General features: G+C 33.2%; 1 protein-coding gene across 5 annotated transcripts; it reads right to left on the reverse strand.

Moving 5' to 3' along the window:
• Positions 1–1,498: 1,498 nt before the first annotated feature.
• LOC117933837 (serine/threonine-protein phosphatase 4 regulatory subunit 2) lies at positions 1,499–12,990 on the reverse strand. 5 transcript variants are annotated; one of them, XM_034855388.1, is made up of 9 exons: positions 11,757–12,639; positions 11,347–11,458; positions 10,656–10,736; positions 5,736–5,784; positions 5,486–5,582; positions 4,029–4,081; positions 3,651–3,713; positions 1,960–2,254; positions 1,499–1,751 (listed from the first exon to the last, which is right to left on the reverse strand). In XM_034855388.1, exons 1-8 carry the CDS (start codon positions 11,878–11,880, stop codon positions 1,967–1,969), a joined length of 867 nt encoding a protein of 288 aa, XP_034711279.1. In that variant the 5' UTR covers positions 11,881–12,639; the 3' UTR covers positions 1,499–1,751; positions 1,960–1,966. The 5 variants fall into 5 exon arrangements, with proteins under 5 accessions (XP_034711279.1, XP_034711281.1, XP_034711282.1 ...); XM_034855389.1 differs by having other exon boundaries at positions 1,517–1,745; positions 11,757–12,640; XM_034855390.1 differs by lacking the exon at positions 11,757–12,639 and adding an exon at positions 12,922–12,990 and having other exon boundaries at positions 1,499–2,254; positions 11,347–11,461.
• Between the last annotated feature and the right edge of the window lie 1,806 nt (positions 12,991–14,796).

A 14,796-nucleotide genomic window follows, 5' to 3' on the forward strand; every position in this document is an offset into this window, starting at 1 on the left:
TTAGTGTAAAATGAGAAAAAAAAATATTATCTATTCATACACTCTAATAGTGCTTTCAAATTCGTTCCACAATTACCCTTAAAAGCAAATGACAAAATATACACCAATTTAATACCACCTATTAACAAATACATGTGTAATTTATTTTTATTATTTCTCTCACATTAATATATCTCACTTACCATTTGCCACATTCCCCACTTTTTCTTTTTGGAAAAATCATGCAATCATACCTCAACTAAAAAAATAGAAAGAGATTTTAGAACTTTGCTTTTTGTTTTTTAATTTTAGTGTAAAATGAGAAAAAAATATTATCTATTTATGCATTTTTATAGTGTTTTTAAATTCATTTCACAATTACCCTCAAAAGTATTGGAGTCATGAATAGACAATATTTTTTCTCATTTTACACTAAAATTAAAAAACAAAAAAATAAAGTTTTAAAATCTCATATTTTTGTTAGTTAATGTATTATTATACAATTTTCCCATATATATATATATACTTATAATTAATCAAACAAATTATAATACAAAAATATGTATACTTATAATCATTCATAGTCTAATAAACGAAAATAATATTTATATCATACTTTTAAAATAATATTTTATTCATATTAATATTCCTTTCTTATTTATAATTTCCGCTTTCCTATCGTATCATGGTTCCACAAGGGCTTTTCTATAACATAGTATTTTATTCCTTTTTTCATTTCTTTTAAAAATTTTGAAAATATTAAATTAATATTTTGTATATTTTTTGAACTCAAGAATTTCGTCTATGATTTCTATTTTCCTTGAAAATGGAACCAAGAAACCGTCTAAAACAATCTGTGTCATACTTCTTACATAAGAATTTAAAAACTCGAAGCGTAACCGAATAATACTTAAGTAATTTTCTTTATATTTCATTTTCCAAACCCAAAGAGCCTTTTTTTTTTTTGCTTGAAACTTGAATAAATCTGAAATTGGCTATAATATTACTAGAGTCAAATGTCACTTGTGTATAGAACATTTATTTCTTATTCATATTAGAATATTCTTAAGTATTAAATTTGATTTTTTTTTTTTAATATCTGAATACTTAAAAGTGTTAAATATATTTACTTTTACATATTAAAAATAATTATAAAATTAATTATTATATTTCTTTTATTTTAATTTGAAAAAAATAATTTACATTTCTTCAAATATCCTAAAATATCATAATTTATTATCATAATAAAAAATAGAAAATAAAAATAATTTCTATATAAAATACCAAAGCTCTTCAAAATTTACCTTTAAAAAAAATAATAACTTTTAAAACCTGGTAAAAAGTTATGATATTAAAAAATTACTATCTCAAATTTAAAAAATATAAAATAAATCCATATTTTTTTGTATAAAATATACTATAGAAGTTACTATTATCTTTATTTGTAAAAATGAAAAATAAGAAATATATCCAAAACACCACTTAATTATAAAAAAACTATTTTTAGATTAAATATATATATAATTTGGAAACAATCTAAGAACCCCTCCACAAACTATATTCTCAAACCAGAAGCCAACAAGTTCTTCACGGTATGTAAGGAAACATGCACCCATGTACTGGTATTAAAATACAATACAAGAACAACAATCCCATCATCCACTGGATTTTAAATTCCCTTACCTCATTCAGAATTTCCTCTTCCTTCTTCTTCTTCATCTTCTTCTTCCCCATCTTCTCAGCAGATGAAGCCGAGTCGTCAAGACCTAACACTGATTTCAACTTAAGATACCTCACCATTGGCAGTGTTATAGATAAGAGTATCCAAGCAATATAAATAGGACTTATCTATGGAAACGATCTGTGGTTTCCATGATCAGAAACTGACAACATAAGGAGGCTGTGTATTTCTCACTATAAGAGGAAATTGTATGGGCTTTAAGTGTGTTGTAGAAGTGAAGAGATGGAGAAAGTACTCACCGGAAGGTTAAGAATTGGTGGGGGGTGTGGAATTCGTTTCTGATGATCCAACAACTATTTCTTCAAGGGCCTCCATGTCGATGGTCATGTCTTCTTCAATGTCTGCTTCTTCCACCTCAGTCATTATTTCATCTTTGTCTCCTTGCGTTGGTTCAGCTTCAACCCCATTTTGAACCAAATCATGGTGCTGCACTGGTTCTTCGCTTCCTTTCTCTGGTGGTTCATCTGGTTTTTGCACCAGTGTTGGTGGATATGGGTCGGTGCAGATGGCCAAAGTCGATGTCACCAACAAATTCTATAAAAAGTAAAAAAGTAAAACTTATGTCATCGAGTCGAGTGTCATAACTGAATTTAAAATAAAAGAGCAAATAAACTTTCATTAGGAGTTGCACTTCGTAAGTAGATGATTTTTAAGTCATTAGACCTAGTAGTAGTAAAATGTGGAGCCACTCATAATTCCACCATTTTCAAAATTTCTCCAATGTGTTTGATGTTTTGGAATTCATTAACATGGAATCCTCCTCCCTGCCTTTGCCATTCAGTTTTATCCTCAGGATGAACCCAATTCCTCCTATATGATTGTTCCTTCTAATATAATAAGGTTTGATTCAGACAAGAAATAAATATCAAAGTTTTTCAAAACGAAGAGAAACTCGTCAAGAAACTTTGATGGATATCTTGTAACATGTAAAAAAATGGAAATTAATAATCCTAGATGCCCATGTGAAAGGTCAATAGGAAATAGGAACAATTCCCATCACTGAGAAGATGGCCTCAGAGTGGATACCATTTGAAGTCAAAAAGCAAGCTGAAAACCAAATCCCAAACATCATGATGGACCAACATATCCATGAAATCATTGTAAATAAAAATTTATTGAGCTTTTTCACAAATAAATTATTCTTTTTAATTGAAGAATCCATAAAAAGGTTTAGAAAAACCAAAATATAATATTCAACAACCTACAGAATCATTCTTAATAAAGAGCTCTCCTGGATCCAAGACATAAAACTTCCAAGTTAACCACCAAGCTCAAGAATGAAGAAAATTTTGCTATAGAGCCATCTTTTCCTCTGTGAATGCTAAAGGTTCATGAGTATGGCATGTATGGGTTGGTTTATGTTATGATCGTTGATTTTTTATGGCAGGGATTTCAAAGAGCATAAATCCCATTGTAGAATATACCTTTCCTATCAAAGAAATGGGCAGCAAAAGATGGGGGTCAGTTACATAAGAGAGTTAATAATTTATGATTTTTAATGGGAGGGATTTCAAAGAGCAGAAATCTCGTTGTATAACATACTTTTCCTATCAAGAAATGGGCAGCAAAAGATGGGGGGTCAGTTAATTAAGAGAGTTAATAATTTAGAAACATTGGTTCCCGTGAACCAAGAAGTGTACTATTTTGACTCTCTGTAGTCTGGTTTGGGGCTTGAGCAAATATTAGATTTTTTGGAATAAGAAGATTGCTTGGATAATTTAAAGATGATGAAATAAGAGCCAGTGAAAGAGCAATGGCACAAAACAGTTTATTTGATTCCTCAGCATTGGAGATGATGGAATTATTTTTGAGAGACTCATCTAATCTCTGCCTCAGATAATTTAAAGCTCAAATTCTACAAGGACAATGATCCAACAATTCAAAAGGAAATATATAAATACTATGCCACTGTAGATGGTCGTCGGCATACCTTTTCTAGTGCTAGAGCAAGCTTTGAAAGATACGGATAAATGCTTTGTGCATCCAATAGGATCTGCATGATATAAATTTTAAATAAGACAGGCAGCAATTTTACATGCATGCATTCAATATATATATTGTATGGGATGATGCTATCATGCTATGTAAATCTGAAGTTACAAGAGATGCATAAAATGAGTGACCCATTATGCCCTCTTCCAAGAGGAGAACATTCGGGAAAGGGATTCAAAAGAAGAAATCCAAATTAGAGAAAATTCAGAAGTGCTAAGAATCAACTGTGAGATAAATGCCATTGTCCTGAAGAGTAATGCTAGGACAACCCAAGGCGTAGTGCCCCCAAAAAAAGAGAAACAAAGTTTGTAGTCACCTCACAAAGCCTCTGCAAGGTAAATGGAGGTCCTTCAATAAAGCTAAGAAGAACTGCAAAGCAGAATAATTTAATGTGAGGACTTTCACAAAAAAGAACTGGATGAAAGGATACATCTTCCTAAGTTCTCAAAATCAGCAAAACTCTACAACTGGTGAATTACTTGGGTTCACACCACAAACCTTCATATTAGACCTGTGTGACACTCCCATAATGACCACCATTCTAACTAAAGGAATTATTTGGGCTCCATCAAATGCAACTCTTTGTAACCAATCAACTAGAACTACTGGAAATACTTGGCCACGTGGCCTTCATATCAACAACTTGGGCACCTCTAGACCAATGCCAGATCATTTTCATATTTTTATTGTTAATGATGGGTTGAGATTTGGAATATCTTCCTTTAGGTTTGAAAACATGTGCCTCAAGGAGGAGGTTTCAGCGCTTTGATCAGATGCTGGTGGAATAACTATCATTTTAAAGGGGCCAAGTTTCATTTTTAGCTGATAACTTGAAGGTCTTGGAGATAAACCTGAAAAAACGGAATGCAGATGTGGCTAGTAATGTGGTGGTCTGTTGAGCATGAAACATAGAGCTGATGAAGTGGTGATTTGAAGAAATAAGATGGGACACTCTCTGATATAGAGGCAGGTTTTAAGAGTTAGCTTTATAGGAACATCAAAAAGTTGCAGACTTCAAGGGTCTTCATTAGAGGCAGAAATCTAAGGCCACAAGGCCTTAAGGCTGGCAATAGGAACAACAAATTTTTTTCATAAAGTTGCAACTGCCCATAGGAAAACAGATCATCTCAGCAGGATCATGATCTAAGGTACTTGGTTTTCTGAGGCCAAGAACATAAAGAAGGGGATGACTTCTTTTTCCAACGAATACCAAAGGGTTTGAAGACTGGCATTGAGGGGGAAGACCTGGCATTGAGGGGCTAAACCTCAGAACTTGTTTCAAATTTCCATACTATACTCGTTGAGGATGGGCAAATTCTTGATGCAGCTCTTAATCACAAATGGGGCTATTGATTCTAGATTAAAAATGTTCCAGGCGGGGATTGCCTCTCAAATTGGCTATAAAACGCCTATGGGCATGTTTATTGACACTTATTGTTTCTTTGTTGGAAAACATGGGTTTTAATTGGATTACCTGGAGCAAATTCTGCACATCTAATTTGAGATTCTCAGTTTTGATTAATGGCACAATTTCTTGTTTCTCCTAGTGTTCTATATGTTTGAGGCAAAGGAATCAATTGGAAAATATGGGTTTTGGTCAAAGATGGATTACTCGGATGAAATTCTGCTTATCTACTTTGAGATTCTCAGTTTTGACTAATGGCTTGCATTAAATTTTTAAGTTCATATATATAGAGTCTTTCATCCAGTAATAATGGATATTGTGTTAGACAAAGCTAAAAGAATCAAGCAAAGAACATGATCTGGGGATACCTTCATCCAACCTTTTCACCAAATCCAGGTAGGTCTCTCCTAATGATGAATTTTGTTCATCAGTAGTCATTTTTGCCTCTGGATACTCTGACAGGACCTTCAAGATAAAATTTAGGAGAGCAATGTAAGGATAATAAGTAGGACATATAGACATGAGATGCAACCATGCACCACTTTCAGAAAAGGAGAAAAGCAGAAATGACTATTATTAAGTAATCAAAGACCTGCACATTGGCATACCTCCCCATACCTGCTTCAACTGGAAGGATAGCAAATTCTTCAGTTTGTCCCAATCATGCCTAAAATACAACAGATGCAACATGACAACCTTGATGCACAGCAAGTAATTACATCTCTGACTAGTATTAGTAAATTGACTTTCACATTTTCACATCAGTACACAAAAGTTGAACACCACCACCATACCCACACACACACACACACACAGAGGGTCAGGGATGACCTACATATATCATGCAGTGATCCACTGGGCTATGTATGAATATAAACTGGTATTATAACCAGTTATCAGCTTGAGATAAATGTAACAGAACTAACAAAGCTTTAACACTTCTATGTCATATATTTGTTATTATCAAAATAGAAGAAAAGGCATAGTTCCTAATTGGTCAGAGGAAAAATTATTTCTTTGGAAACCTAAACTAGAGCAGTGAGGCTCATGAGAATTAAGAAGTTTAGCATCAAAAGAGTACCCTTGTAGTTTGTTAGATCCTTTCTTTTCTTTATTACGAGTCCCCCTTTTTTTTCTTTTTTCTTTTTTTTTCTTTTCTTTTTTTTTGATAGGCAAACAAAGTAAGAATATTATATAGAAAGTGCCTAGGATGTATGCAATGGATGTCAAAAGACGTGGCCAAAAAATAGGGAACACAAAAAACTACTCCCCTAGCAAAAAACTCAATCAATCAACAAAATCAATTAAAGACAACTTTTTTACTATACACAATTTAATCCACAAGAAGATATTGACTTATCAAAAAAAATAAAATTAATCCACAAGAAGATATTGCCAAGAAAAGTGCCTCTGAGGCTTTGATCACTTCTCATTTTTAAATGACCTTCAATTCCCTTTTTTCTTTTTCTTTTTTTTCCCATGTTGTCCAAAAACTACATAAGGGGACAATCTCCACTAGTCATGCCAACCTAAGAGGGTCTTCTCTTTGACCATACAAGAATTAACCTAGGAAACACCCAACAAAGAGAACAACTACCATAAAACCCTTGGCTTGACACAATGAAAGAGGATGTGATCATGGATTCTTCCTTGCATATGCAAAGAAAGCATCTGCAAACCATCCACTATCCTCTTCTTTAAACCTGATCTAAGGTCAACACCTTAACTAACTAGCCTCCTAAGCAAAAAAGAGCCTAAGATGGAACTAGGAACTCCAAATTATTCCCAATGTAAAAGGAATTGAACAACTTGGCTCTAAGACAACATAAAAGGCTTTGAGGAAGAATCCTCCATTACAGGAATCCATCTAAACCATCCTATCCTCACTTTTCTTATTTGCTGACTTCCCTTAATAATCATTCAAATGGTTGGACAAACAGGGATTCCAATGGCCCCCTTCACAAGTTTGGTCCCATAAGTCTACCATCCATGCCTCTTTCTAAACGTTTAAGGCATATGATGATAGGAATGAAACACACAAAGGCTCCTCGCCTCACCACACTACTTGTCCTTCCAAAAACTTCACCCTCCTCCCATTACCCACAAAAGCTCTATTCTTTTTGTAACGCAACCTCCTTATGTATCTCTCACATCACAAAAGGTCCAACCCCTTTCTAGCTCTCTATATTTACCACTTAAAACTTCCTAGAGCGCTTCCCTTTAAGAAGCATAACACCACCTCCACTTGCAAAGTAGGGGTTTACTAAGCAAAGTGAGGCATCTAACGCCCAAAACCCACCCTTTTCCTCTCATCTATGCAAACAATCAAGCTCTTCGCTAGATGTGGTTTTTTCTTTAAAGCCTTACCTCCCCATAGGAAATCTCTTTGAATCTTCTTCAGCCTCAATCTAACTGTATTTGAGATGCTGAAAAAGGACATAAAATAGATAGGCAAATTGGATAATGTGCTTCGTGTCAAAGTCAACTTCCCCCCTTTTGAGATAAATTCTATTTTCCACATTGAAAGCTTTTTTCGAAACTGCTCTTCCACTCCATCCCAAACTGCTTCAAGATCAAATGAGCAACTTATGTTGGTTGCTCATATGGTTTGAAGCCATCTTAGGACTAAGCATGAGGTTAATTGATATATAGCCTTCACCCAGAGCCCGATCAATCAAAGAAATTGATTAAAGATAATGACCCATCATCTATAAACAGCTTAGTCTAAGACCAGAAATTTTATAGGATGCCTTATCACACATCAATTTGGGTAGCAATAACAAAAAAGTTCTCAAGTGTCCTTGTTAGTATGATCTTACTATATTGGAAAGGGACTAGCAGTATTATAGGATTGAGGTGATCAAAACTGCTTAGGTGCCCTTTCTATTAGGAACTTGAGCTTAATTTTGATGGATGTTCCTTAGATAATCAAAGGCAAATGGGAATTGGTGTACCACTCAAAGACCATAAAAGTTGTCTGGTTAAAGCCGACTTTAAGCCAATTGCGGTAGGCTTGAGCTCCTTGCTTTATTGGAGAGATCGAAGAAGAAACTTTATTGGGTGTGTTTTTTTTTAATAGGTAATTAAGAGCTTGTATCAGAAATGCTTAGAAGCGATGAAAAAAGTACACACGAAGCATACAAACAATGCCCAAGAAGCTAGGCAAAAAGAAAGAAACATTATTAGGCGTTAATTGCCTTTTTGGGGAGGAGGGCTCAGCTACTATGTACTGTTGGATCTCCTGAGGTAGAAGAGGACCATGAAGATATGATTTTGGATCTCTACAAAGGTCTTGGTTATTCCTTTACTTGGAAACCAAGTTGGCTAACTAGATGGAGAATAGTTTGGTAAAGCAATAAGCCACTATGTTGGCATTGTTTGCTTAGAATTCCATCCTACTTTCTTGTCCATAGGATTGAAACGGTCTTTAAGGCTTTTATTCAGTGTTAGTGACCATTTTTTTTTTGATAGGTAATTCAGTGTTAATGACCATTGGGTGTGCCTATTTGTATTGTGTAGGTTAGAGGACATCTCATCCTTCCCACTAGTGGCAGATCTTAACATTATGATCATTTCATGAAATATTGAACCACTTTTTCAAGTACAAAGCATGGATAGATCCTTCGATCAGTTATTCCGTGGCTAGTTTTAGCCCTCCTATGGAGGTTGCATATTGATTTTTGTGGCTTCTTACTCATCTTTTCTTCTTTTTTTTTCTTTTGCTTTTCTCTCAAAGGATACTTAGTCCTCCTTAGACTCTACATCTTTTAATATGGTTTCACTTCATAAATATGCATAATTCATGCATACGTACGTACGCACACACGTGCACACACACACACACACACATATATGAGTGTGTGTGTGTGTGCATGTCATTCTTGTACATTTATGGATGGAATGATACTAAATTTTCACTTCTGATTGCATTAAACATTCTTTTATATTGTTATTTTTGCACTTGCAGCTTAAAGAGCTTTTGCAGTAAGTTTCTTTTAATGACTGAATCATATAAATCATAAAGATATATTTTCACAATAATACAAGGTTTGTGAAGCAAAGAATTATCATTTGAAAATATGTTTGAAACATACATTATATTCAACAAGTGATACTCTAACTAAATAAAAATAGTAACAAGTAACTCTAATATTTCTTTTAAAAGAATTTTGGTTCCTCTATTTTGAATTATATTTATAACAAATCAGTACCATTTATGTGCTCAATTCAATCAAGTAAAGTATGAGCATAGAATACTTTGAAAATATCCAAACAAACTATAAAAATAAACAGGTCAAACTATGTTTCATGAAACTGGTTTTTTATGAGAGTTCTACTGTCTGACGGACTCTGACCTTTGGGTATGATCAAGTAAAAAGTCACACACTTTTATAAAATGCATAATAAATATAAGTACAAATGGATTCCCATAATCTTATGAGGGCATTTTTGTTTCTTTTTAAACTTGTGGAGACCAAGGATTATCAAGACATTCCATGGATGTTCTTTGCATGATTGATTAGCTGTTTGTTGGGCAATTCATAGGCTTGCACCAACTGCACATACATGCATCGATATATCTATATATATACATACATACATACATATATATATACATATATAACTTAAAAATCCAACTATTTTACTGATGAAGTTTTAAGTGCCAATAAAGGATGAGAATTTTTGTCCCAAAATATAAAAAATTTCTTCAAAAAGAAAAAGAAGAAAGAACAACCTAAAAAGAAGAGCAAAACATTTATAACAGCACAAGGATATTACTCGTTAGGCGTCCCAAGCTAGATGGGCATTATTGGTCTTATCAAAGATCATAGGGGAGAATTATTTAAACTCCAAATCAATTGGGATTGGGATGGTTGTTGAAGCCAATATCCTCGACCTTGTTGAAAGGCGGTCAAAGAGGCCCATTGTTTAGGAACTCAGAACATGGTAGGGGAAAGGAATTCAGTGAGTGGTTGTTTTCCAAGTTTTCTACAACAAATGTAGTTGCCTGATGATAACTAAGAACGATTTTTGGTGGAGACCTATATCCACTGACCAAAACCTAGATTCTTTGGGGAAGAGGGGAGCTAGATCCCTTATCCCCTTTTTGAAAGGGGTTCTTTGGCTAATGATATATCATCCCTCCTTGAGTGAGTTGATTTTTATTAATTATATTCTTTATTTTCTATTACAAAGAAACATTTTGGGAGCAACATTTGTGCGCCATCCCAACAACACCCACCACATCACAAGAGGCCCTAACACCATCCCCTTCCTCCTCCTCTTGGGGTGATGGTGATTATAAAAATGGTTAGAAACACCAACAAAGAAGATAGATATGTGTATGTGCTACCATCACATCCATACATTTTGTAAATTCATAGACCAAAATCCAGAGATGAAATGGGTGCTGCTTCCATTTTTTAAGCCATGGCCACTCAACAATACATCTAATTATAACAAAACTCCAGTTTCTTATGAGAAAAAGTTATAAAACAACTCAACTAATGGAACTTTGATGTTAAGATAAAAGCATACCAAAACTTTCCGGTGGATGCCATGACTTCCAATATGCCTCTACCTTCTTCTTCAGGGATGTCCTGGTCAGATTCTGTGCTTCTGAAATATCAAGTACAACACAGCTTTATGCATTAAAAAAGATGAAGAAATTCCCTAAAGACTCGTGAATATGGTATTTTTTTTATGGATAGTAGTCAAGCATTAGGACCACAACATGAGAGGAGAAAAAGGCAAAATGTAAAAGAAGAATCAACTGTAATGACCATTAAGACCATCAGAAGTCACAAAACATAACATTTTATAGTTCTATGTATAGTCACATACAACTGCAATGCCAAAAGAGGTAAGCAATATTAACTTGCATTTTCAATTAATCTTATTTAAAAATAAAAAATAAATAAAGAAATGAAAAAAGAATAAAAAGAAAAGGAAAGTTTATTTTTGAACCAAACAAAAAACCCAAAACTCCACCCCTCACCACCCCTCAATCTTAATTAATTGCCTACACTACATAGAGACCATTTACTCAATATGATGAAAGGGTAATTTAATAGGGACCATTCAAATCGCTTCTACACAAAGAAATTGCAGCAAACGAATGATAATAAATTTTATGGGATGTATAAAATACCCAAGTAAATTTGTTTCACCTTCCTGTTTTCCATTTACAGAATGAAGTGATCAACAATCTAGTAAAAGTAGTATGTACCCATGATTTAAGAGAACAGGAACCACACTATCATGGTTTTGATCAGCATCATTGGAAGAAATGGTTGAATCCTGTAGATTTTCACTTGATATCTCCATCAGAAGGCCTCCAACTGCATCGGATGTTAGAAAACACATTAGAGATAAGAGATATTACTACTTTGTTTAACAAAGACTAACATTTAATAAAAAATCCCACCATAAAACATGAGATGATTAATAAGGTTAAATAATTTGATGACAAAAAGCAAACCATATTAAGATTGGTAAATCAAAAAAGAATTGCAAAAGGTAAGTATGAAAAATGAGAAGTCCTTCAAGCCAAAATTGTACTTTCTTTTCTTTTATTTTCTCAACAATCAAAGAGAGTTTTAAGAGACCCAAATCTACTTTTAGATGAATTAGTAATACCAGTCAAAACAAGCACACAATATTGATCACTACATGTGTAACCATAGGATTGAGATTTTCTTCTACATAGTCTTTTGCATGCTGAGAAAGCAAAAGGGAAAAACAAATGACTCAGCCCTGACATTAGTTATAGAACTCCAATACTTTATTTCTATCAGCTTTCAATTTTCTCTGCAACGAAACAGACCATTAACCAGCACCAAATTGGCTAGAAGCATGGTCACTATAACCTAAATTTAACAACAAAAAAAATGCAACCAAACCACTTCTTTTTAACTGGAGAAAATTGAAGAAGCTCAAGGAAAGATCTAGCCAGCATTTTCTCTTTGTCCCAAATGCAGAAAACCTCAGGCCTTGGTTTTTCACTCTCATTCCTTCTATCTTTTCAGCAACCAAAAGGAGCATGGTAAACCTTAATTTACTTTGTAGAAGAATTAACAATTCCTTACCAAACAAACATGTAATGAAGATCAACACATGTATAGAAATTCAAATTTTCTTCTAAACCTACTTTATGTTGCTGAGAAATCAAAAGGGGCCAGTAGATTAAATCTTGGAAGCTAAGTCAGCCCTAAGCTCAGTTTTTCAGAAGCTAACTCAAACCTTATCTCAGCTATAAGAACTCCAATAATCCATTTTTATTAACTTTGAATTTTCTCAGCAACCAAATGCAACCGCCTTAATCTATCTCTATTAAAAAAAATAAATACTGGTAGACCCCTTTCCTTTGATGCTGAAAAAAACTGAAGAAGGTCGAAGAAAAATTAAGCTGGCCATTTCTCAAGTCCCGGACCAAAAATCCGACTCTCAAAATTTTCATTTCCGTTTCTTACAATTTCTCAGAAACCAAACAAAGAGCACGAAACCCTAGTTTTACTCTGTAGACGAATTAATAATAACGGATAAGAACAAACGCAGAAGAAAAAACCAGCACATGTATGCAATTGAGATTTTCTTGTGCAGAATCTGTTTGGTTGCTGAAAAATCAAAACGGAAAATTGATGGAACAGTTAGGAAGCTAGCTGAGCCCTAGCAACGGCTAAGAGAACTAGAACACTTCATTTTTCTCCCCTTATTGGTCTTTTTTTTTTTTGTTAGGTTTCGATTTTCTCAGCAACCAAACAGAGGTTTAACTCGAAACCCTAGAGAGAGAGCAAGAGTTACCAGAGTGAAAGCAAAGGCGAGATCGATTGTTGAGGGAAAGAGAACGAAATAGTCAAGCTCCCGATCCATATGTGGTTCCTGATTTAACCATGTCCACGTGTCATCCACGTCAGCGTTACGGGACCCACTAGTGAAATTATGCTGCCATGTCAACATTCAGCCATAATGATTTAACCATATATATACACATATAGATAGAAAAAAAATAAAATTAATTTATTAATTTCAAATTTATTTTTTATTTTCCTTCCAATATTCTTTCCTTTTATTTTTATCATTTATTTTATTTCTCTTGCATTTTTTTCTTAAACTTTATAAAAATTAAACATAGTATAAGAAATAGAAGCCTCAAATTTAAGACATGTGTAATATATAGGTGTGCAACTTGGTCGGATTGATGACTAACTTAATCCCAACCTAAATTAAGAAATAATTAATCCAAACGCAATACAACCTGAACTCTAACCCAAGGTACTCAACCTAAGCCCAACTCAACCTCATTTTTCTAAATTCGGATCGAGTTCGGGTTGTTCAAGTTAGACTTGGGTTTGTTAGGTTGCATAATTCAAAATTTATTTATGATATTATTTTAATGTATTTATATGAAATTTTAAATAACAAATAGGACAAAATTTCAAGATAACAATGAAAGAATAAATATAAATTTATATATTTTCTAAAAATAATGAAAAACATATGATATATTATTATTTAATATTTTTTTCTTAGAAATAGAAAAAGAAAATGAATATTATTATATATCTTATCATATGTATTATAAAAACATTAAATTAGGTTGGGGTTAAGCTTGGGTTATTCAAACCTTAGCCTGAGCCCAACCCAAATTAAGTTCGGGTTGCAAAAACCTAACCCAAGTCCAACCTGAATTTTGAAAATAATTGTCCAAACCTGCCCAAACTTCGGGTTGGGTTTAGGTTGGATTGAACCAATTCACCGAAGTTGCAATCCTAGTATTATATTAGAGGGTTGCAAATACAAGTTTCATGAGAAAATAAGTTGGTGCTCTAGTATGAGTAATTACACGATTACCCCTATTGTCATAAATTACCATTTTCATGAAATTATGAGCTATTACAAAAATACTCTTAAAATTATGAATGACGGCAAAAACAACTTTAAAATTTTGATTAATTGAACAAAAAAAATATACAAGTTATATACGTTCATAGAACCTTCTTCCATAAATGGAACATATTAGTTGTCCCCTCTTAGATTTGGCAAAAAGGGTCAAAGAAGGACAAGGTAGGGTAGTTATAAATTGGGTGGTTAGGAGGGTAAGTTGACCTAAACACCACCATTCAAGGAGTAATTAGCAAGCAAGAAAAGAAAGGAAAAAAAAAAAAAAGGCATAAATGATATCCAATCCTAGAGCTCTGGATCTCCCAAGTTGTGTATGTCTGATAGAAGACTCTAAGGCTATGTTTTGGTTCTCAGAGAGTTTTAAAAAAAATAGAAAAGTTGAGGGAAAGAAAAAAATGAAGAAAAATAAAAAATATATTTAAAATCAATAAATTATTTTTATATATCACTTCAAATTCATTTGACCTATTTTACCATTTGATATAAGATTAAATAATTTACAAATATATAATTTTCTTACTAATTTTAATTATAATTAACTTTCTTTCATATTTTTTAAGTTATAACCAAATATGAGAAAATCATTTTCCTTAACATATTTTTCTTTTCCTTAGTACTTTTTAGGAACCAAATGTAGCATGAAGAAACAACACTTCAATGGCTATTGTGGTCTCCAAATTGGTTTTTCTCTTAAACAAATTTGGATATTCTAAAGTTTATGCTTATTTCTTCCTTTTAAGTTGAATTGGAATGGAGAAATTTTGGGCATGTTTGT

Source organism: Vitis riparia, chromosome 16, assembly GCF_004353265.1.
Source record: "Vitis riparia cultivar Riparia Gloire de Montpellier isolate 1030 chromosome 16, EGFV_Vit.rip_1.0, whole genome shotgun sequence".
Taxonomy (NCBI): domain Eukaryota; kingdom Viridiplantae; phylum Streptophyta; class Magnoliopsida; order Vitales; family Vitaceae; genus Vitis; species Vitis riparia.